Raw genomic sequence first — 22,307 nt, 5'->3', positions numbered from 1 at the left:
CCTTTTTCTGTAGCTGAGAATTCAGCACAGCATGGACCCAACAGCCTTCTGTACAGAGAACAAGAATGCCACCAGGCTGCAGAAACTAGGACTCCTCCAATAAAACAATTCATTCTTACCTTCTCTACCCCAGCCGATTTCACTGGTCTTTCAGGCTCCCTTTCCTTTTTCTTTTCTTCCCTTTTCTTCTCCTTTTCTTTCTAATAACCAATTGAAGAAGATAAAGTCATAAAAAACAAAAAATAAATTATATATACACACACACATATATATATATATATATATATATATATATATATATATATATATATATATATATATATATATATATATATATATATATATATATATACATACATACTATTTAAGTAAAATAGTAGATATAGGGTTCTACTAAAAAAAAAAAAAACCCAGAGTAAAAACAACAAATGTTATTTTTTTTTAGACAAGTTCAACGCATTTAAAAAAAAAAAAAAAAAAAAAAAAAAAAAAAAAAAAAAAAAAAAAAGGTTTGAGCAATGAACTCTAAATATCATGGACCAAGCTAAACCCAAAATACAAAAATCATGTTTCACCTCATCAGTTAAGGTGGTTGTAAAAGGTTATTTAAAAAAAAAAAATAAAATAAAAATAAAAAGCTATACTTACCTGTTCTGTGCAATGGTATTCCACAATGCGGTACCTTACCTCCTCTTCTGGAGTCCCTGTTGGTGCTGTCTGCACCTCCTTCCCTTGGAGAGCTCCCTCAGCAAGCCATGTCGTGAGGAGGCATCCATGCAGACATGCTCCTGAACCAGGGTTGTGTACATCCATAGACACACACACACATTGTGTCTTAGCCACGCCCCTCGCTCTCTCCTCACAGGATTTGACTGACAGCAGTCAATGGCTCCCGCTGCTCTCACAGTCTCCTATGCTTACCTGAAAAAATTCTGTCACTGCATCCCTGACCCAACACCCTAATATCACAGCTAACGAAGGGGAACTTTCTATGATTTCTAACTTTAATCATGCAAAACTAGCTTCTATTTGTTTAAGCATGGTGCAGTATGCAATGGTGAGAAGGGGGTTATGCTGTCTTTAGAGTGCTCCTAGGTTTTAACACTAAAATTTTTACATGTATCTAAGAGTGCTTTCACACTGAGGCTTGGGGGTGTCGGCGGTAAAGCGCCGCTATTTTTTGCGGCACTATTCGGCCACTAGCGGGGTGCCTTTAACCGCCGCTAGCGGCCAAAAAAAGGGTTAACACCGCTCGCAAAGCGCCGCTGCAGCGGCACTTTGCTGCCAGTTCTGTGGTGCTGCCCATTGATTTCAATGGGCAGGGGCGCTTTATTAGCTCCTACAGCGCTGCAAAGATGCGGCTTGCAGGACTTTTTTTACCTTCCTGCAAGCGTGCCGCTCCAGTGTGAAAGCACATGGGCTTTCACACTGGAGTGAGAGGAGAGGCCCTTTATAGGCGCTATGCAGGCACTATTTTTAGCGCTGTAGCACCTGTAAAGCACCCGAGTATGAAATCAGCCTAAGGGATCTAATTAATAAGAAATAAATCCACTGAGCAAAGGCCTCAAGTCATTACATGCCCGTGAGGAATAATCGTCAGTGCGTAATATGCTTATTTCCAATGATCGTCAGCTCCCTCTTGTGGCCATAATGTAGTATTTCTCTGATTGCGGTATTTCTGTCAAGCAAGAGTAGCCATACATGGATCAAAATTCAGCCAATCCCTGCTAAATTGATTGTTTTTCAAACCATCTATGGCCAGTTTAAAAGCAGTTTTCTTAGAGAACAACTGTTTTCATGACCAAACATCCTAGAGTAACAATGTAGGATTGTATAAAGCATGTAAAGAAGTATGTATGCTTAAAGTGGTTGTAAACCTCAGATATGAAAAGTGAACAAAGCCCTCTATAGTGTGTACTAGCCTGAGTTGGATTCTTCTCTGATCCCTCTATCTGCATGAGTCACTGACAGAACGGTTAGGCCCCTTTCACACGGACGGAGAGAATCCAGTTTTTAGCTGTGGATAGATCAAGTTATCTACCGCAGCTAAACTCACACAACGCTTTCCTATGGCCCCATTCACACACTGCATTTAGCAATGGTTTCATTACATGAGGTTTGGTGCAGTTAGAAAAAATAAATTTGACTGCGTTCAGGACCGATTTATTGCAGCTATCTGCTCATAACTGCAGGTAATCGCAGTGTACTATTTATCCTGCAGATAGCGGCAACAAAGAAAGAAAAACAGAAAGCACATCAGAAATAGCAAGAATGTTCCAATGCAACTAAACGCAGCTAATCGCAATGTACAACTGCAAGTGAACGCTGTGCCAGGATTGTCTGAATTTCAAAATAACAAAACATGCTTTTAACAGCGGCAGAACAGCCCCCCCGTGTGAAAGTGGCCATAGTCAACACCTCAGGCTCCAGGGTGATGGCTGGCCCCCCTTCAGCACACAGCAGGTGACTCAAAATCAGATCTGTGTTTTTCTCTATGAGCCTGTTAGAGGGGGGCATGTTCCTTGACTCCAAGCAGCCATCATATTTCACAGAGCTCTGCAATGTGTGTTATGTCAGATCCTCACCCCCTGTTTTGTGTTGCTGTGATATCCTATGTAAAATGTGTGTTTTGGAAGACTGTAGGAGCAGGGATCTCCAAACCACGGCACTCTAGCTGTTGCAGAACTACACATCCCATGAGGAATTGTAAAACTGACATTCACAGACATGCTCGTTCGGTTTCACTCTCCCGACACTCCTCAGCTGCTATAGAATCAGATTGCAGATCGCAACATCTGATTGCTCGGTCATCCAATGCTCCGGGATTAGAACTACAGCTCTGTGCCGTTCTAGTCCAATTGTGATAGCTCAGAACAAACACCAGGCAGGCTGTATGTAAGTTCAAACAGGAATATCCTTTATTGTAAAATACAGGCTTTTATACACTCAAAGTGGAGGTGTAGACCTCCTGCTCATATTACTCTAACAATACAGCTGTAACCTAATTAACATGAGCTAATTAACTAATCCCTTTAGACAGCCTACATGACTCAGACATGACCGTTAGGCCAGACTGGCCGTCTTGTAGTTCAGAAAATCCAATCAACATTATCACAATCAACATAGACTCTTCTTCACACAATAGCAGAGTTAATTAACACAAATAACAATGGGGATCTAATGACTCTTAGATCCCATAGTAGACTTATTTACAATATACATTTTAGCAGACAATAAACAGACAGGTGTTGGAATTTACATCAGCATCTCCTAACAGTATCTGTCCCAGCATTATGAATCAGCCACTATTCCAATATGGCAAATCCAGGGTCCCCAGAGTCTGTGTGTCCTGGGGGACCAGGACCCGAATCCACAGTAATACCACCTCAAGGGTCCCCAGGCATACAGCTCACAAAGAGCACCGTTCCCCCAAATGCAAGGGCCCCCGATCAAACGGCAAGAGGCTAGCATACAGTCCCCTCCAAAAGTCTCTTTCCCAGCTAGGTCTGTCACATTTCTCCCCTTTCGGCAGGAGACTAACACAGGAGGAGACCCCAGACGGGTTGACTCCGAAGTTAGTCAGTAGTTCCAGTCCTCTAATGCCTGTACCCACACAGTACCCCAAACAAATTGTTCCAAACAAAGCATTACTCACCCAGCCAACCTCTGCCTCTCTCAGAGAACATATCTGCCGCTGGGGAGAAGCCTGGACTGGCCCTTCTCCCTGGAGTCCTTTCTGCCACTGGAGAGAAGACAGGGTGTCTGGGCTCACTCCATCATGCTGTTGGGGATCTGGGCCGACTGGCCAGCATCCCTGGGGTATACAGGTGGAGACTGAAGTCCCATCCACCTTCACAGGACATCCATCCTCTGTTAGTTGAGGGCAGTGTCCAGCAGTACTTGGCCCTGTTGCCAGCCCTTCTGCTGGAAACCCCACACCATCTGCTCCGGCTAACTGTTGGGGAGGGACGACGAACACCTCCTCTCCCTTCTCCCCCTGTAACCTGATCTGCTGCTGGGAAGTGACCACCTCCTTCTCACCCTAAGCCTCCGGAACCGCCGCAGGTGTAGGGCAGAGATCTTGGACCCTCTGTCCGGTTGCCAGCGCTTCAGCTGGGGAAGTTCCTTGTGACTTCACAGATACTTCTGTTGGTGCTGGGCAGAGCATAGTGAAGTTTGGCCCTAATAACAGCTCCTCTTCTGCTGGAGGCTCACCAGGTTGTTCTTCCTCAGCAGAAAAGTCTATCAAATCCCCTGTCTCTGCAACTGGTGTCTGGGGATAAAGGTTCACCATCTCCTCTCCGTGGAACCCAGAAGATGCTATCAGTGCTGGGCAGAGGTTAGCAGAGCTCTGCCCTGTTGTCAGCACTTCAGGTTTGGGGACGGCAATCTTCAGATTTTCCACTGCCGATTCTCTGGCATTCTGCTGGACAGGCACATTCCTCCATCCAAGATCATCCAATGCAGAAACAGGTTCATCAAGGTCAGTCAGCACTTGCTGCATCCGCCATAAGACCTCCCCCTCCATAGCTGTGGGTGCAGGTTGGCAAAGCACACTGTTACTCTGCCACATTGTCAACTCTTCAGCCAGGATTTCAGAGTTGTCAACTGGTATTTCATGATAGTCCCGGGCAAGGGGAGCACCACCCTGCTGCTGAGCAGAGTCTAACAGCTGTTTGTAGGCGATCTCCAACTCCCATTCCTGAACGGCCAGAAACTCCAAATCTTCCAGTGCCCAGTGCACTTCTGAGACATTCAGTCTCCGCTCTCTGTGCTCCATTATTTCCTCCAAACGCCACTCCCGATCACTTCCAAAGTCAGGGTCCCTGGACAGCCTCCAGTATAACAATCCCAGGCCATCGTAGTCAAAGCCTTCTGTGGGGCTGTCATCCGCTGTCCATGGGCACACTTGGGCTACATACCACTGGAGGGCTCTGTAGCTCTCGTCCAACCGCATTTCTGCCCGGATCAGCCTGCTTAACTCGGCTGTCCACTCCTGGTTCGGCTGTTCCCCCAAAAACAGCATTCGCACTTCATACTGCGACCAGTACCTCACATGGATGGAGGGGAGAACTTTTCCCTGGTGTCGCTGCTCACGGGCTAGCGCTTCCTTCCAGAGTTCACAGCGGATAGAATCAAACCATCCGCGCAGGACCTGCTCTGATACTGGTCCTCTGTGCTGTATCTCCTCTCGCAACCTCCTTCTGAATTCCTCATCCATGGTGGCTGGTATTTCTCCTCTCCTGCTATCCTGCTACCTTGGATCCAGGTGATAGTTTGGATGTGTTCACGGCAAGGAAGCACGAATCCACCATTCCCTCCACGGCTCTCAAGTAAGTCTTTCAGCGTGGCTCTCCTGCAGGCTGGTTTGGAGTGTCCCAGTAACTGGAGAGCAAATCCCACGGCTGCCAACCAATGTAACGAGCCCCTTGCTCGTTCGGTTCCACTCTCCCAACACTCCTCTGCTGCTATAGAATCAGATTGCAGATCGCAACATCTGATTGCTCGGTCATCCAATGCTCCGGGATTAGAACTACAGCTCTGTGCCGTTCTAGTCCAATTGTGATAGCTCAGAACAAACACCAGGCAGGCTGTATGTAAGTTCAAACAGGAATATCCTTTATTGCAAAATACAGGCTTTTATACACTCAAAGTGGAGGTGTAGACCTCCTGCTCATATTACTCTAACAATACAGCTGTAACCTAATTAACATGAGCTAATTAACTAATCCCTTTAGACAGCCTAAATGACTCAGACATGACCGTTAGGCCAGACTGGCCGTCTTGTAGTTCAGAAAATCCAATCAACATTATCACAATCAACATAGACTCTTCTTCACACAATAGCAGAGTTAATTAACACAAATAACAATGGGGATCTAATGACTCGTAGATCCCGTGGTAGACTTATTTACAATACACATTTTAGCAGACAATAGACAGACAGGTGTTGGAATTTACATCAGCATCTCCTAACAGTATCTGTCCCAGCATTATGAATCAGCCACTATTCCAATATGGCAAATACAGGGTCCCCAGAGTCTGTGTGTCCTGGGGGACCAGGACCCGAATCCACAGTAATACCACCTCAAGGGTCCCCAGGCATACAGCTCACAAAGAGCACCGCAAGAGGCTAGCATACAGTAACCTCCAAAAGTCTCTTTCCCGGCTAGGTCTGTCACAGTGTGTTTTGGAAGACTGTAGGAGCAGGGATCTCCAAACCATGGCACTCTAGCTGTTGCAGAACTACACACCCCATGAGGAATTGTAAAACTGACATTCACAGACATGACTAGGCATGATGGTAATTTTAGTTCCTAAACTGGAGGGCCATAGTTTTGAAACCCCTGCTGTAGAGGATAAATCGCTGCAGATAATCAGGTACAACTTATGTAGGAGTATTTAAATTATCTCTGTATCACCAAATTCTATTCATTTCACTGAGTATATGTAAGAATTTGCAACCACTTTAAAAACAAACATTTTGCAAAGGTAACCAGCTACAGTATTTACAAAAACAGGATTTATCTTCATTATATCTGAATATCTTCCAAACTATGAGTGTAAAACAAAGAGGTAAAATTATTGATTTTCATTTTGTCTGTTAAAAATGATGATTGTCAAAATAAATTTCAATACACACAGGCTCCTCTTGAGCAATAAGTCCCTTACCTTTCTCAAGGCCCTCAAAGACTACTCAATTAGGGTAAAGGAACAGTGTTTGTGTAAAGTCCCTGTGACCCCTTGCCCAATTACCCCTTCCATGATGTGACAGTGGTTTGGCTTGGATCAGAGTTCTCCTAAAGTCTGTCAGATGCTGTATTGCAAACGGACTAATTCAAACACTGCACACATAAAAGAAAGGTATAGTGTGTGAGCTCAGGTGGTTGACAATCAGGAACTGCCAGACTATATGTGACCTCTGATCCTCTGGTTGTCTGAACAAAGCATTTCCTATACTTGTATCCTGTCCAGTCTCAAATTATATTCTATACAAAGCACTTTAATTGAATTTTTTCTCCAGAAGAACAGAGGGATACACTCAGACTCAGGTCAATTGCTATCATTGGGCTGATGTATGAAAGTGTGCCAATAGGAAAATGTACTGATGCGCATAGCATCCAGAATCTGTCTTATTTCACACCTGGACTGTAGAAATGATAGTTGGAGGCCAATTGGTTTCCATAGGCAAAAAAATAAACAAATAACAAAATAAAATAAAAAACTTTCCTGTAGGCACCTTTTTTGTTTTGATGTTTAAAGTTTAAAAAAAGAGTGATGTTTTAAAAAAAAACATGTTATACTTACCTGCTCTATTTAGTGGTTTTGCACAGAGCAGCCCGGGTCCTCCTCTTCTTGGGTGCCTCTTCGATGATTCTGGCCTCCTCTCTCCTGTTGAGTGCCCCAACAGCAAGCAGCTTGCTATGGAGGCTGGGACAGGAGTCACTTTGGGTGGGGGGTTTGTGCAACTCAGCTTACCTTGGAGAGCTCTGGAAATTCAGTGTCCAGCTTCACCGGACCCTCTTATGTGTAAATCACCCTGTGTCCATTAGGGGCACAGGGTGCCTGAGAACCTCACTATGATCTGTGCTAGTCAAACTCAATGTTGTATATATGTATATATTGTATGCTGTCTCATCCTGTTGTTGACTCTTTGCTGTGATCGTTTGGGGTGTGGTTGTATTCCATTGTTTGTGTCTGTCTGCCCGGGAAGAAACGTACATTATGGGATGGATGTCTATGTGGATTGGGGGGGGTTCCTCCAACAGCTCTCCCTGTTGATAAGACTGTTTACTGAGGAGAAGTTTGAATACACCTGACCTGTGTGTCTATTGTGATTGGGCAGTTTACCCCAACCCTGAATCCAAGGGTGGGGGGGAAGTGTCTCGGAGTAGGATATCTGTGGTAACGTGCTGGAATAAATCAGTTTGATATTGTTGTTCACCCTACACTGTTACGGCTGGTGGCTGGGTGAGCTAAGGGGTCTTGGATAGTGCTGGTTCTGGACAGAGGAAGCATTTACGGCGGACATAGACCTGTTGAGGACAGGGGTTTGTCACAGGGACACCCGAGCTGAGCTGTAGCTCCGTGTGTCCATTCAGACAGGGAGCGGAGGTTTGGCCCCACCCACTCTCTTTCTAATTGGCTAACTGACTGAAGCGGGAGCCAATGGTGCCACTGCTGTGTCTCAGCCAATCAGGAGGGAGAGTCCGAGGGACTTGTGGACATCGCTGGATAGAGATGGGGCTCAGGTAAGTATTAGGGAGACTGAGGCACACAGGAGGCTTTTTATCCTAGTGCATAGAATGCATTAAGATAACAAACCTTCTACCTTTATAATCACTTTAGAAATTTTTAGAAAAAAGTAACATGATCAATTTAAATAGGATAGAACAGGCCTTCCAACATGTGAAGAAAGGCATACAAGACATCACATGAAATAAGTCTACAGCAGCTGGAACATTGCACAGAGTGGTTTTGTGGAAAACCACCAAATATGACTTTCTAGATTTAAAGGCCAATATTAGCCTTTTACATAGTCAGGGTTGACAATATACAGAAGCTAGTAGATATACCTACAAAAAAAAGGAGGGGAAAAAAAAAAACGGAAGAAGGAGATAGAGATAATTAGGGTACAATGAGGGAAAGAGGAAGGGCACTATTCAGTGTACATGATTGATGTGGTATTGTGTGAAACGGTTAGTGCATATTTGATTGAGTCCCAAATGACATTAAATTAATCCAACTTATTTAGTCATCTGGCTGTAAGCTGCTGGCACATTAATAAAGTTCAATTTAAATAACATTTTCAGGAGCATACTTATATTAAAAATGCAGAAACAAAAGACTTAAATGTATGAGCCACTATATAATTCAGTTATTCAGCACATGTTTATATCACTATCAAGTCAAGCCTTTTGACTGGTGGCACGTCGGACTTAGCAACTTTTCACCAATGTTTATACGGCAGTTATAAATATTCTAGATTAAGTATGTGAGGCAGAAGTACACCACTTTTGTCAGATTCTGCCTACCAACATGGATGACTAGTGACAGAAGCTGCCTTTAAGCATAAACCTACTGCGTATTCTCTGTGGCAATGCTCAGGAGGAAGAAACAATATTTCAGGCACTTCAATGAAATCAAACAGAACAAAGACAGAAACATTACATATCCGGCATCCCCAGTGCCAAAAAGAACGCCTTACTGGGTGATAGATCATCACATTTATAATGTATAGAAGATACATTTATAATGTATAGATGTCATCCCGGTTGATAAAGGTTTTAAATGTATCTAAGAACACGACTGTTGATTTTATTGTCATTAGTTTGAAAAAAAAGCAAAATTAATGATGTCTGAATATACAAGGATGTCAAATGGTTGTCTATAGAGGATAAGCTGATTTTTGTGCCATAGTACACTGTTCATTAATGGCACACAAACTTAGTGTTTCTTATACACCAACAGGTCACATTTTTAAAGTCTCTTCATCTTAGGCTGGCCATACATGGTTCAAATCTCAGCCGGCTTAAGCGGGAACCTGCCGAGATTTGAACTGTTAATTGGCAAGGCTGAATGTACCAAATTGATTGAACAAATTGGGTACAAAAAGCCTGCCGAATTCTCTTATGATTATCACTAGCAGCTGCAATTGCCACTAGCGATAATCACTATCTTCTCCTGGAGGGGACAGCTTCCCCCGCAGGGAGCAGACAACTGCTCAGCAGGAGGGATTCCCCTGTCAGTGTTGATGGTGGAATCGTGCAAATTTCTTCCCTGCAACCCGTGGTTGCAGAAAATAAATTTGCACCGTGTATGGCCGAATTTATACAAGTCACTGCAACAGTAATTACAATATCTCTTGGAGGAAAATACTGAAAACATGACCTGTTGGGGTACGTGATCATACAATATATGGTCATGGGACAACAGAAACCAGAAGTGAGGATAGATCGATAGATGTTTCAAATGATAAATTAATCCATAAAGAAGACAAAGCTTATATTATTATTTTTTTTTTTAACTGTAAAACATATCCAGATTGGGAAGAAAGAAAAACACTTCTGCATATTACAACATGTTGACTGTCTGCAAATTTCACAGCAGAAAATGATATACCTCCAATTTGCTTTTATCAGCAGCAGCTTGCAGAGAAGGAGAGGATGCCGAAGGCTGAACAGCATCAGAAGAGGACGTCTGTACAAAGCAGATGAAAAGCATAAGAAGAGAAGCAAGACAGATGATCAGAATTAGTAAACGACTAGGCAGGCAAAGCAGCATATGAACTCATTTTCCCCACTTGGTAAAGAGCACCTGGAAAAAGTCACCCAGAAGAGTCCAAAGGAAGTACTCTGATTGGAGCATGCAAGAGGAAGACTTACCTGTCTACTGATATACGTGCACCATAACATATAAACATTTGTCGTCCCCCCCCCCACACCACCACCATTTTCAAAAGATTAATGTGTAATAATACTGAATATTTGACACAAGAGAGATTTAACGATCCAAGATTTTAGACTACACATTTGTTATGAAAACCATGGCACCAAGCCGGGTAACTGCTTAAACTCCCAAACAATGGTAGTACGCCAATAAGGTTTGGCCAGTTACTTAGGGGTACACTTATGAAAATTAAAATAAAATATCCTTTGATTATCAGCTCCAGCTAGTGGCCATACTGCAGTGTTTGCCAATTCACGCCACTGAATCATAATATGCGATCTGGAGAGACAATGGCCTTACATTTGTTTTTGACTCTATTTGCACAGAACAAATGTATAAGTAGTTTAACCCAATCAACAGTTCTTCTAGAGCACCCATACTCAACCTGAGTTTCATGGAACCCTAGGGTTCCTACAGAGGTTGCAAGGAGGCTGACTGCCCCCCTTATACATGCATAGTTCCAGGATCACTGCCACTTGGCAAAACCAACATGATGTCAATTATATTTTCAGCTGTCTAATGGTTAAATTCTGTCCACCACCATAAGGGATCCATTCTTTCTACCAACCACCAATGTAAGAGGCCTTTTTGCCATCGACCCCTGATGAATTAGATTTAGTAAAGGTTTTCTGAAGCCTGAAATTGATTTTATAGGTTATTCCTGGGTTGATAAATTCTGGTCTAGAGCATGCTAAAAGTGGTGCGGGGGTAGATAGATGAAACAGACAAAAATTTGATAACAAATTTAGTAAATTTATTAGAGTATCTAAGACAGAAGTAGTATTAACTAATGCTTCCTGAAATTCATGTATAGCCTATGCAATGACTGCCCATTTTACAGTTCTGACAGTAAAAAAAGTACCATCAGGTATTGTAGCAGGGATACAGATTATACTCAGTTTCACCATTCTGTTTTTTCCTGCTCCTAGAGTAACAAATACACTAAACAACCAGAGCATCCTTTAATTCAACCTAAATACGTTTCCTGTAGTAAACATTGCTTTAATAGGAATTTGACATTTTAATTAATTTTATCTGATACAAGGACAGAAACACCTCTGCTGCTCCTGTCCCCGGATCAACTAAAATCAAATCAAATGTCAAATAATTCCCATAAAAGCATATGTTACTACAGGAAACTTATTTAGGTTTACTTAAATAAGCCTCTTTAAAACATAGGAAATATGTACTTTAGAAGTGTGCTAATGTTAGTTATTTGAAAGAAGCGGTCCCAATACTGTGGTTACCATTTAGTACAAAGCTAAAGTATACACAGTGCAAGAAATATACATATCATAACTGACAAAAGTTAAAGTGCTTTAAAATTATGAAATAAGACTTCATCTCTTACACACAAGCTTAACATGAACAGTTACTATGTAGAACCCTTTCCCCCTGCAGTATCAGAGTGCATAACCTCATTTCAAATGTTGTTCTTTCTCAATTACCCAGGAGGTATTAGGTGGAACAGTTACATAGGATGTAGAAGCCATTTACACACAAAAATAGGTTTCATCTAAAAGCATTCTCTCTCTGTGATTTCTGCATGTGTAGTTGAGCACTTTAATAGAACCATTATCCCTTCATGTTCCATTCCCTGCTAAAATGCATCAGAGAAATGTTCACAAGCAGAGCACTATATCCCCTCAGTGGTAAATCTCAAATATCTAAGCTCCCCTCCAAAGTCAATACGGCACACATTAGAAACAAAAGGCATACAGTCAAGCATGTGACCCTTCCTTTTTTTTTTTAAGGTTTTTTTTTTTTTTTTAGCTATGCTTATAAAAACTTTGGTTCTGTCTGTCATTTTTCAAGCAGTTTAATATTTAAGAATCTTGGCCTACAATAGAGAGTAAAATGTTTAGAGAACCAAGGCTGACATCTTATTTTCTGTGGTTTCTTACATATAATGTAGCATTTTTAGAGACTCACAGAAATGTGCCATGAGGGAAAGTGTAATAGTTCCCAACAGCACTACAATAGTTTCAAATCTACGGAAGGGAAATTGTCATACAACATAATAGGTAACACGATCAGAAAAAAAAAAAAAACAAACAGTCTAAAGAAAACAAAACAATTATGTCTCTTCTGCATTAAAGTTGCTTACCTGCTCGCCCACCACTGTACACGCAGTGTTGAATTTCAGCAATGCCAAGCTGACTGTACTTGCACAGAAGTGACATCTTGACCCAACCAACTAAAATGGCTGGGTGATCGATACCCAAAACAACCAGGCTGATGTCAGCGACTAGTGAGGAGCTCCAGGAGATTGCGGTGCTGGAGTAAAGTAGTTTAAATTTTATTGCTTAGGTAACACTTCCACTTTTGTTCCCGTTGTCAAGGATCACAACACGTGCATTGGGACTGGATTGGAAAACCTTCCTCAGTGCAGTTTTAATGCAATACAAATCAAAAGGCCTTGTTCCCCATCATGCCAATTTGGTTTGTTGCAGTGGTGTGCACTGAAAAAAGTATGACACGTAGTCATTTTTTTTTAGTGCAGCGTGGTGTGACAATCCACCACATTGCACAACACTGTGGCCAATACAACTTGGGGTGTCATATTATGACATGTCAAAGTTTGCACAAAAATATAGAATACAGGCATGCACAACATGGAAATATCAACTGGGCCCTTGGGCCTGTCAACAGGTTACTCAGGCATTAAGATTTGAAAAATGAGAGAAAGACCATATCTATGCTCCCACAATCAAGAAGTCAGTATTTACAAAGGGTTTTATGGGGTTCTGGGGGGACTCTGCAGGCGCTGACAGCAAAACAGAAGTTGAATGCACAGTTGCACGGTATGCTACACTGTACCCAAACAAGTTTCTCATTTTCTAGAGTCCTGTAAAAAGCTGCGCTAAAATTATTAAAAGTTCATATAAATGACATCAAGGGGATTTCTCCAAGTCCTTATTTCAAAGTGAAAACACCACCACCGTGCACTTCTAAGCAGTAGTGACAATCCACCCTAGTAGTAGAGCCTGCTTACCAGATGGCAAGCATAAAAGGGCAAGTGGCTTTAGCCTAGTCAAGGCCTTTTAGCTTGCTGATGCTCCCGGTGTTCCTATGGGTGGTAAATCTCCAGGCTCCCTTTGGTTATCCTCATGTCGCCATTCAACACGAAAAACCCGGATGACTGGTGGGATGTCTGTGTTCCAGATCTTCTGATGACCAAAAAAATAAGAAAAGTAGCCCTGGGACTTTAGATGAGGTGAGAGAGGTTTAGCCAATGTCCACAGTGAACACTGAGACAAAATCAATTTATTCATTTCAAAATGTTATGTAACTGAGCGGTAACAACAATGATTGTGAGTTACCAGGCATAATAGCCAATGTACACAACACAGATGAACGTAAATATACAAAGATTTATTACAAATGTTATACATCAATGAGCAACAATAAAACTTGAAAATTGCTGGGTCAGTAAGTACACATACAAAATAAGATGATAAAATGTACATACATGTGGACAGGGAAGTATGTAAACATAATGCAGACATCAATAATACCCAGCATGTACCGGCATAAAATAAGCATCAATAAAGCCCTATGCATTTCGCGAGACCCTGCTCGCTCTTCAGGGGCGGATGCATGAATGTTGTATCTGCAATGTAAGTAATAAGATCAATAAATGTATGTGGTTGGTAAATGGGGGCAGATGGAATGGTTAGCAAGAGAGGCCTGATGCAGAGACCTCATACTTACCGGAGTCTGAGATGAATCGCCAAACGCTGGATATCGAGATGGCAGCAGTGTAATGCATCCAGCTCATTTTTCAGACACAATGTTAAGGGGCTAAGTGGAGACCGCAGTGAGAAATACCCCTATCCAGTCCGTGCTGATCCTCCGGATGTTCCCCTATTGTGGCTTTGTTTTGTTCCGCCTCCTCAGCTCCCGAGCTGGATGCATTACACTGCTGCCATCTCGATATCCAGCGTTTGGCGATTCATCTCAGACTCCGGTAAGTATGAGGTCTCTGCATCAGGCCTCTCTTGCTAACCATTCCATCTGCCCCCATTTACCAACCACATACATTTATTGATCTTATTACTTACATTGCAGATACAACATTCATGCATCCGCCCCTGAAGAGCGAGCAGGGTCTCGCGAAATGCATAGGGCTTTATTGATGCTTATTTTATGCCGGTACATGCTGGGTATTATTGATGTCTGCATTATGTTTACATACTTCCCTGTCCACATGTATGTACATTTTATCTTATTTTGTATGTGTACTTACTGACCCAGCAATTTTCAAGTTTTATTGTTGCTCATTGATGTATAACATTTGTAATAAATCTTTGTATATTTACGTTCATCTGTGTTGTGTACATTGGCTATTGGTGTCCTTTTATGAAACTGAGATCAGCGGCGATCCCGAGTCTCACCGCTGATCTCAGCGCTTTACCAGTTTATGAAACTGAGATAATCAGCGGAGAACATGTTCTCCGCTGATTATCTCAGCACAGTGAGAATTCACAGAAACGGCCAGTTTATGAAGGTGCGATCTCCACACCTCACTGGCGATCTGTGACAGAATTCTCACTTTCTGATTCACCATTTCAGAAGTGGAGAATCAGAGTGAGAAGCCTGAAACTGGCTGATATTCTGGAGAAAGAAAGAAGTCTTTTGACTTCTTTCTTTCACCAAACAGTCAGAGCACACCTTCCCCACCATTACACACACCAAAACCAGCAGGATAGGAATTTATAGTGTATATATATATATATCTATATATATATATATATATAGATATATATGTATATATATCTATATATAGATATATATATATATATATATATATCTATATATATATATATATATATATCTATATATATATATATATCTATATCTATATATCTATATATCTATATATCTATATATCTATATATATATCTATATATATATATATATATATATATATATATATATATCTATATATCTATATATATATATATAGATAGATATATCTATATATATATATATATATATCTATATATAGATCTATATATAGATCTATATATAGATATATCTATCTATCTATCTATCTATCTATCTATCTATCTATCTATCTATCTATCTATCTATCTATCTATCTATCTATCTATATATTTTTTTTTAGATGTTCACGTCTCTGGCTGGGTTCACACTTGTGCGATGCGTGAACCAGCGTGATTCCTATGCGGGTTTTCACATCGCACCTACATTGACATCTGCGCACCACTGCGGGTGTCAATGTAAAGTTAATGACACCCCCAGATCATTTCACAGATCGCAGTGCGAACTATGTAATGGTGCAGGAATCGGATCGCATGGGTGTTCACACCCATGCGATCCGATTCCAGTGCGGACCAAATAAAGGGTCCTGTACCATTTTGGTGCAAATGCAATATGATTTAGGGCCAGTTCCCACTGCTGCGGTGTCCGAGATCGGATGTGATTCGCACCGCAGTGCAAAATCACATCCGATCTCTGTGCGATGCGATTTCAGCCATACAGATAGTATTGCTAAATTTGCATTGCCCTCGGACCAAACTCTTACAGGACCCTTTTTTTGGTCCACAGCAGAATCGGATTGCATGGGTGTTCACACCCATGCGATTCGATTACTGTCCGAGTTTGCAGATCGCACTGCGATATGCGAACTGATTTGGGGGTGTTAACTTTTAGGCCCAGTTCACACTTGTGCGATGCCGGACATCGCACAGGCATCGCATGTTATTTGCAGCACACTGCCATTCACATTACATGCGATGTCTGTGCGGTGCGATATCAGCTGTACAAATAGTATGGCTGATATCGCACCGCATTCGGTGCAAACACGCACAGGACCCTTTTTTCTGTTCGGACCAGAATCGGATCGCATGTGTGTTCACACATATGCGATCCGATTCATGTCCGAACTGTCAGTTCGCAGTGCGATATGCAAGCTGATCTGGGGGTGTCCTTAACAATGTATTGACACTCCCCAGCGATTCGCATATGGAAGTGTGAACTGACATGCGAGTCGGTGCGATGCGGGAACCCGCAGTGGATTCGCAGTGTTCTCGCATCGCACCAGTTTATCAATTTTTATGTTTATCTATAATGAAATATATTTTATTTTAATTTATTAATAAATATTTATACTTGTATACTTTATTAAAATTATTTTTTTAATGATTATAAATGTATTTTGCATTTATATGAATGGTGTATAGCTGCATTACATATGTGCATTACATTCATTTACTATACACCATTCACATTTAAATAGGGACATGTATGATCTTTAAATATTGATAAAAACAATGTTTTTTTTATAATTAGGTTAATGTATATTGTGTAGGGGGAATTTATCTTTATTATTTTATTAATATGTTGGGGAATAATGTGTGCTGATTTGTGTTAAACTTTTGTATTTTATGGTTCCTCATACTGTAATCCCGCTATATCACACGAGATTACAGTGAGAGGAGCCGTTCTCAGGAGTTCCCGGCGTTTGTAGATCGCTCCTCAACTCAACATGAGAAGCGATCTACACACTTTCATAAACAGGCACTCAGAGGAGAGCGATCTCCTCTGAGAATGCCTGAGAACTGAAAAGCGGTATTTTACCGCACTTTCATAAAAGGACACCATTATGCCTGGTAACTCACAATCATTGTTGTTACCGCTCAGTTACATAACATTTTGAAATGAATAAATTGATTTTGTCTCAGTGTTCACTGTGGACATTGGCTAAACCTCTCTCACCTCATCTAAAGTCCCAGGGCTACTTTTCTTGTTTTTTTGTGCACTATTAGGGATGGAGGTGTCAGAGGGGTCACACCAGACCTTAATCTTCCTTTTTTTCAGATCTTCTGATGGGGCCTAGGAGCAGAGAGGCCCCATCAGAAGATCTGGAACACAGACATCCCACCAGTCATCCGGGTTTTTCGTGTTGAATGGCGACATGAGGATAACCTAAGGGAGCCTGGAGATTTACCCCCCATAGGAACACCGGGAGCGTCAGCAAGCTAAAAGGCCTTGGCTAGGCTAAAGCCACTTGCCCTTTTATGCTTGCCATCTGGTAAGCAGGCTCTACTACTAGGGTGGATTGTCACTACTGCTTAGAAGTGCACGGTGGTGGTGTTTTCACTTTGAAATAAGGACTTGGAGAAATCCCCTTGATGTCATTTATATGAACTTTTAATAATTTTAGCGCAGATTTTTACAGTACACTAGATTTTGGTGTGATCGCACTATATGCTGCTGCTTATATGTTTTTGTGTTAGCGCGGTTCTTCCTATTTTACAAGTTTCTCATTTTGTTCTCACTAATAAAGCTTTCTTTGGGTGGTATTTGATCACTGCTGGCCTTTTTTATTTTTTGCGCAAAAAAGTTTTTGTTTCCGTTATAAAATTTTGTAAATGGGGGGGGGCGTGGTCTGGACATGACTGAGTAAGGACGTGTGTCTGAGGAGCTCCCGGTCCGATCCGTCCTTAACCAGCTTTAATGCAGTGAATATCTGCTTGTTTTACCCGGTATGTACTCCACTGGAAAGTGGGGGGGAAGATATCAGAAGCAGGTATTTCCCAAGCCACGCAGGAGTGGAGATATACAGAATTACCAAGATGGCGGACGCCATGAGGCTTGGCATTCACAGAGAACAGACGCCGCAGGCCTCCTCTACCTCAATGCCGCTGTCAGTTGCTCTAAACATGTATTATACCATCCTGGCAATGTACCAACCAGACTCTCAGGAACCCTCACAGCCTTCCCACACACCACTGACCCTGAGGACCGACGCCGAACTGAGAGCACTAATGCACGCCCTCCCAACAAGGTTGGAAATAGAAGCAATTGTAAGCAGACTGGAGGCATCTTACCGCAAGGAGATAGCGGTAGTGAGGCAAGAGGTACAAACATTATCGGACTGAATGGGATCTGGAGAATTCTCGGTGGCCCCACTCGAACGACAGATGTCGGCGGTTGAGGCATCACAAACTACCCAGGCAAATACAATCCTCACACAACAACTCCAATTAGAAGAGATTGAGGACCGCAGCAGGCATAACAACCTGCGCCTGAGTGGTCTGCCAGAAGCCATTGGGATGGAGTACCTGGCGGCGTCCACCCTGGCAATCTTCAGAGACCTAATGGGAGAGCTCTTTCCACCCAGCCTGTCCTTAGATCGGATCCACAGAGCCCTGTGGGCCCCGCTCGGCAGACCCAGACAGACCGCGGGACGTCATATGTCGAATCCATCAGTATGCCCACAAAGAGCTAATACTACGAACTGCATGGGAGAAGGGAAACACAGAATTTGATGGGGCCGTCCTCCAGATCATGCCAGACTTATCCAGATCAACACTACAGCGGAGGGCCCTTCAGAAACCAGTGCTGGAGGTCGCTAGACTCACATACAGGTTGGGTTTCCCCATTTCAGTGACTTAAGAAGGCTCAGCAATCCTTTAACCTCCGGACCCCTGCTGATCTCCCTGCCCTGTTTATATTCATGGAAACAGATCCCATCGAGGTACCTGACTGGCTCCAGATGCTACAGCGCTTCACCCTCCGGTCTGGACCATCCAGCATGAGGAGAGCCCAATAGCCTAAACCGCAGAGGAACCAGCACAGATTGGGGCAGATTGGGAGGACCACTCTCGGTCTACTCTTACCTCTTCCCCAGTAGGACGAAGCATTCCCCCTAGTGAGTACTAAGGCGTGCTTCTTGGCAAATTGATTTATTTGCACTTATTCCACGGACAGAAAGTCTAATATCTTTCTTTCTCCTACGTTTCCACCTTTATCTATCCACTCTGACCCCACTTTACTTCCCTAACCCCGCTTGGCCCGGGGGACAACGGACTCCATCAATATCTTCTCACTGAACGTGAAGGGCCTAAACATACCCGAAAAGCGCCGCATGTTATTGAATGACCTTAAAAGAGCCCACACTGACGTAGCGTTCATCCAGGAAACACACTTCAGGACATAATAAAATAAATAAATGTGTATGCGCTAGAAAACTAGGTAAATACGTGATAAAAAATATAAAACCAAAATAAGATAGATATATACAATATTAATAAGCAATAAACAATGTCAATCGCCTGTGAGAAAAGTAACTAAAATATACAACTAAATATATAAACAGCAGCATGCGACATGCAACAATGTGAAAAATTCAGGTGCTATTTATATAAATGAAGTGTCCAATAATTCAGTCCAAATCAATTCATAAAAATATATAAGAGTCAGAGTGCAAAAATAGTGTCCAAAAAAATGGATCCCCCAGATGAAGGCACGTGATCCCTGTGCCGAAGACGCGTAGGGGAGGGGCAGGACGGAGCTTTTCAAACACATCTATCTTATTTTGGTTTTATATTTTTTATCATGTATTTACCTATTTTTCTAGCGCATACACATTTATTTATTTTATTTGGTCACATACACGGTATGAAACGTGGTTAGTGTGTGCAGCTGATTAAGGTTTGAGAATTTACATTATAGGCATCAATCCATCTGTGGCTCACAAGAACTTTGCACTATTATTGGACACTTCAGGACAGGCAACCCTACTTGCCTCAGAAACTGCTACTTCCATACTCGTATCATGTCACTAATGTAGCAGCAAAATCCAATATGCCCTGGACATGTGGCGACACCTTGGTAGATCCTGAGGGCCGATATGTGTTCGTTAAGGGATCAATAGGGGGCACGAAGGTGACACTAGCCACTGTATATGCTCCTAACGATCGACAAGACACCTTTCTCCACCGTACATTAAATCTACTCACGGAATTCAAGGAGGGTTAGCTAATCATGGGGGGGGGGGGTGACATTAACATACCTCTAGCCCCGAGGTTGACAGCTCTTCGAGCACCTCATCCTTACATACGGGCACACACAAACGCATAACCCGGGAACTCCACATCACCCAACTGATAGATGTTTGGAGACTGCACCACTCTGGGGAACAGGATTACACTTTTTACTCATCTCCACACAAAGTGTACTCGAGAATAGACTATTTCTTTATCCCCCACCGTCAGCTGGAAGTGGTCCACAGCGTTGAGATAGGCAATATCACATGGTCGGATCATGTGCCTATCACCATGCGCTATTGTTTGTCACCATCCCTTCTGCAGACACCGATAGTCATGACAGACGTCAGAAACAAACTGAAACATTACTTTCAAACTAATGATACTGAAGACTGTGACCCAGGTATTTTATGGGAGGCCCACAAGACTGTAATAAGAGGAGTGCTAATTAACCACTTCCCGCCCGGTCTATAGCAGACTGACGGCCGGGCGGTGGTTCAGTTATCCTGACTGGGCGTTATATGACGTCCAGCAGAATAACATGCCACCGCGCGCCCCGTGGGGGCGCGCATCTCGGCGATCGGTGGAGCGGTGTGTCAGTATGACACACCGCTCCACCGAGCTTGGCGGAGGCTCTTTACCACGTGATCATCCGTGTCCAATCACGGCTGATCACGATGTCAATAGGAAAAGCTGTTGATCGGCTTTTCCTCACTCGCGTCTGACATTGTTTATTAGCGCAGCCCCCCCTCGGATGCCCACACTAGACCACCAAGGAAGCTGCCAGGACCACCAGGGAAGGGGGCAACATGTGGATGGCCAGGTATGTACCCCATGGCCATCCACATGTGCAAATTATGCCAGATCTGTGCCAGTGCCCACAAATGGGCACTGACTGGCACCATTATATATCAGTGATGCCCAGCAATGCCACCCATTAGTGTCATCAGTGCCACCCATCAGTGCCCTTCCGTGCCCACCTATCAGTGCCACCTATGAGTGCCCAGTGCCACCTATGAGTGCCCATCAGTGCCACCTATCAGTACCCATCAGTGCCACCTATCAGTACCCATCAGTGCCACCTATCAGTACCCATCAGTGCCACCTATGAGTGCCCATCAGTGCCACCTATGAGTGCCACCTCATTGGTGCCACCTCATTGGTGCCCATCAGTGCCGCCTTATCAGTGCAGCCATATCAGTGCCCGTCATTGAAGAAGAAAACAAACTTATTTCCAAAAATTTTTAACAGAAACAAAGAAAAACTTGTTTTTTTTTCAAAATTTTCGGTCTTTTTTTATTTGTTGTGCAAAAAATAAAAACCACAGAGGTGATCAAATACCACCAAAAGAAAGCTCTATTTGTGGGAACAAAATGATAAAAAACTAGTTTGGGTACAATGTTGTATGACCACGCAATTGTCATTCAAATTGCGACAGCGCTGAAAGCTGAAAATTGGCCTGGGCAGGAAGGTGTCTCAGTACCTTGTATTGAAGTGGTTAAACATAGCGCGTGCATCAAAAGAGTAAGAGAACAATTACTGTTCCAACTCCTCCATAAGATACATTGCAAGTCTGCCGAAAACTCTCCTACGAGTCGGGAAATCTGGGAAACTACTAGCCAAAGCGGTTAGAAATCATTGACACATATATTAACACATATATTCCCCAAATCATAGCTCCATCGGGACAAAAAAGGAAAACACCAACCCAGATAGAGTAAGAATTTAGGGACTACTACTCTCTCTATAACCTCCCAGCAAGACCCTCAAATGAAACAACGATAAATGACTATCTTTCAGCATCCCAGATCCCCCAACTATCGACGGAAATAAGAGCAGGATTGGACAACCCCATTACCATGGAGAAGCTGCAGCATGCGGTGGGAGGGATTAAACCAGGCAAAGACCCGGGCCTGGATGGGTTTACCCTAGAGTACTACCAAACCCTCCTACTGCTCCTGGGCCCTCATATGGTGAGGATGTTTAACGGCCTAGGCAAGGGGGCTCTTCTCCCTAGAGACACTCTAAGGGCACATATATCCCTCATACCAAAAGAAG

The 22,307-nt window shown here is 42.9% G+C and overlaps 1 protein-coding gene across 3 annotated transcripts in view; it reads right to left on the bottom strand.

Moving 5' to 3' along the window:
- SMAP1 (small ArfGAP 1) overlaps nucleotides 1-22,307 on the bottom strand; it is a 457,172-nt gene that overhangs the window by 259,909 nt on the left and 174,956 nt on the right. Inside the window, exons 5-6 of one of the 3 annotated variants that reach the window (XM_073626752.1) lie at nucleotides 10,123-10,200; nucleotides 120-200 (exon numbers count right to left, since the gene is read on the bottom strand). The exons of 1 other annotated variant lie outside the window; for it this stretch is intronic. In XM_073626752.1, the coding sequence (XP_073482853.1) occupies nucleotides 120-200; nucleotides 10,123-10,200 (159 nt within the window). The remainder of the gene's footprint in view (nucleotides 1-119; nucleotides 201-10,122; nucleotides 10,201-22,307) is intronic. One more of the 3 variants, XM_073626753.1, reaches the window with a different exon arrangement.

Source organism: Aquarana catesbeiana, linkage group LG04 (assembly GCF_042186555.1).
Source record: "Aquarana catesbeiana isolate 2022-GZ linkage group LG04, ASM4218655v1, whole genome shotgun sequence".
NCBI classification, from domain to species: domain Eukaryota; kingdom Metazoa; phylum Chordata; class Amphibia; order Anura; family Ranidae; genus Aquarana; species Aquarana catesbeiana.
This window is presented reverse-complemented; position numbering and strand designations above follow the sequence as displayed.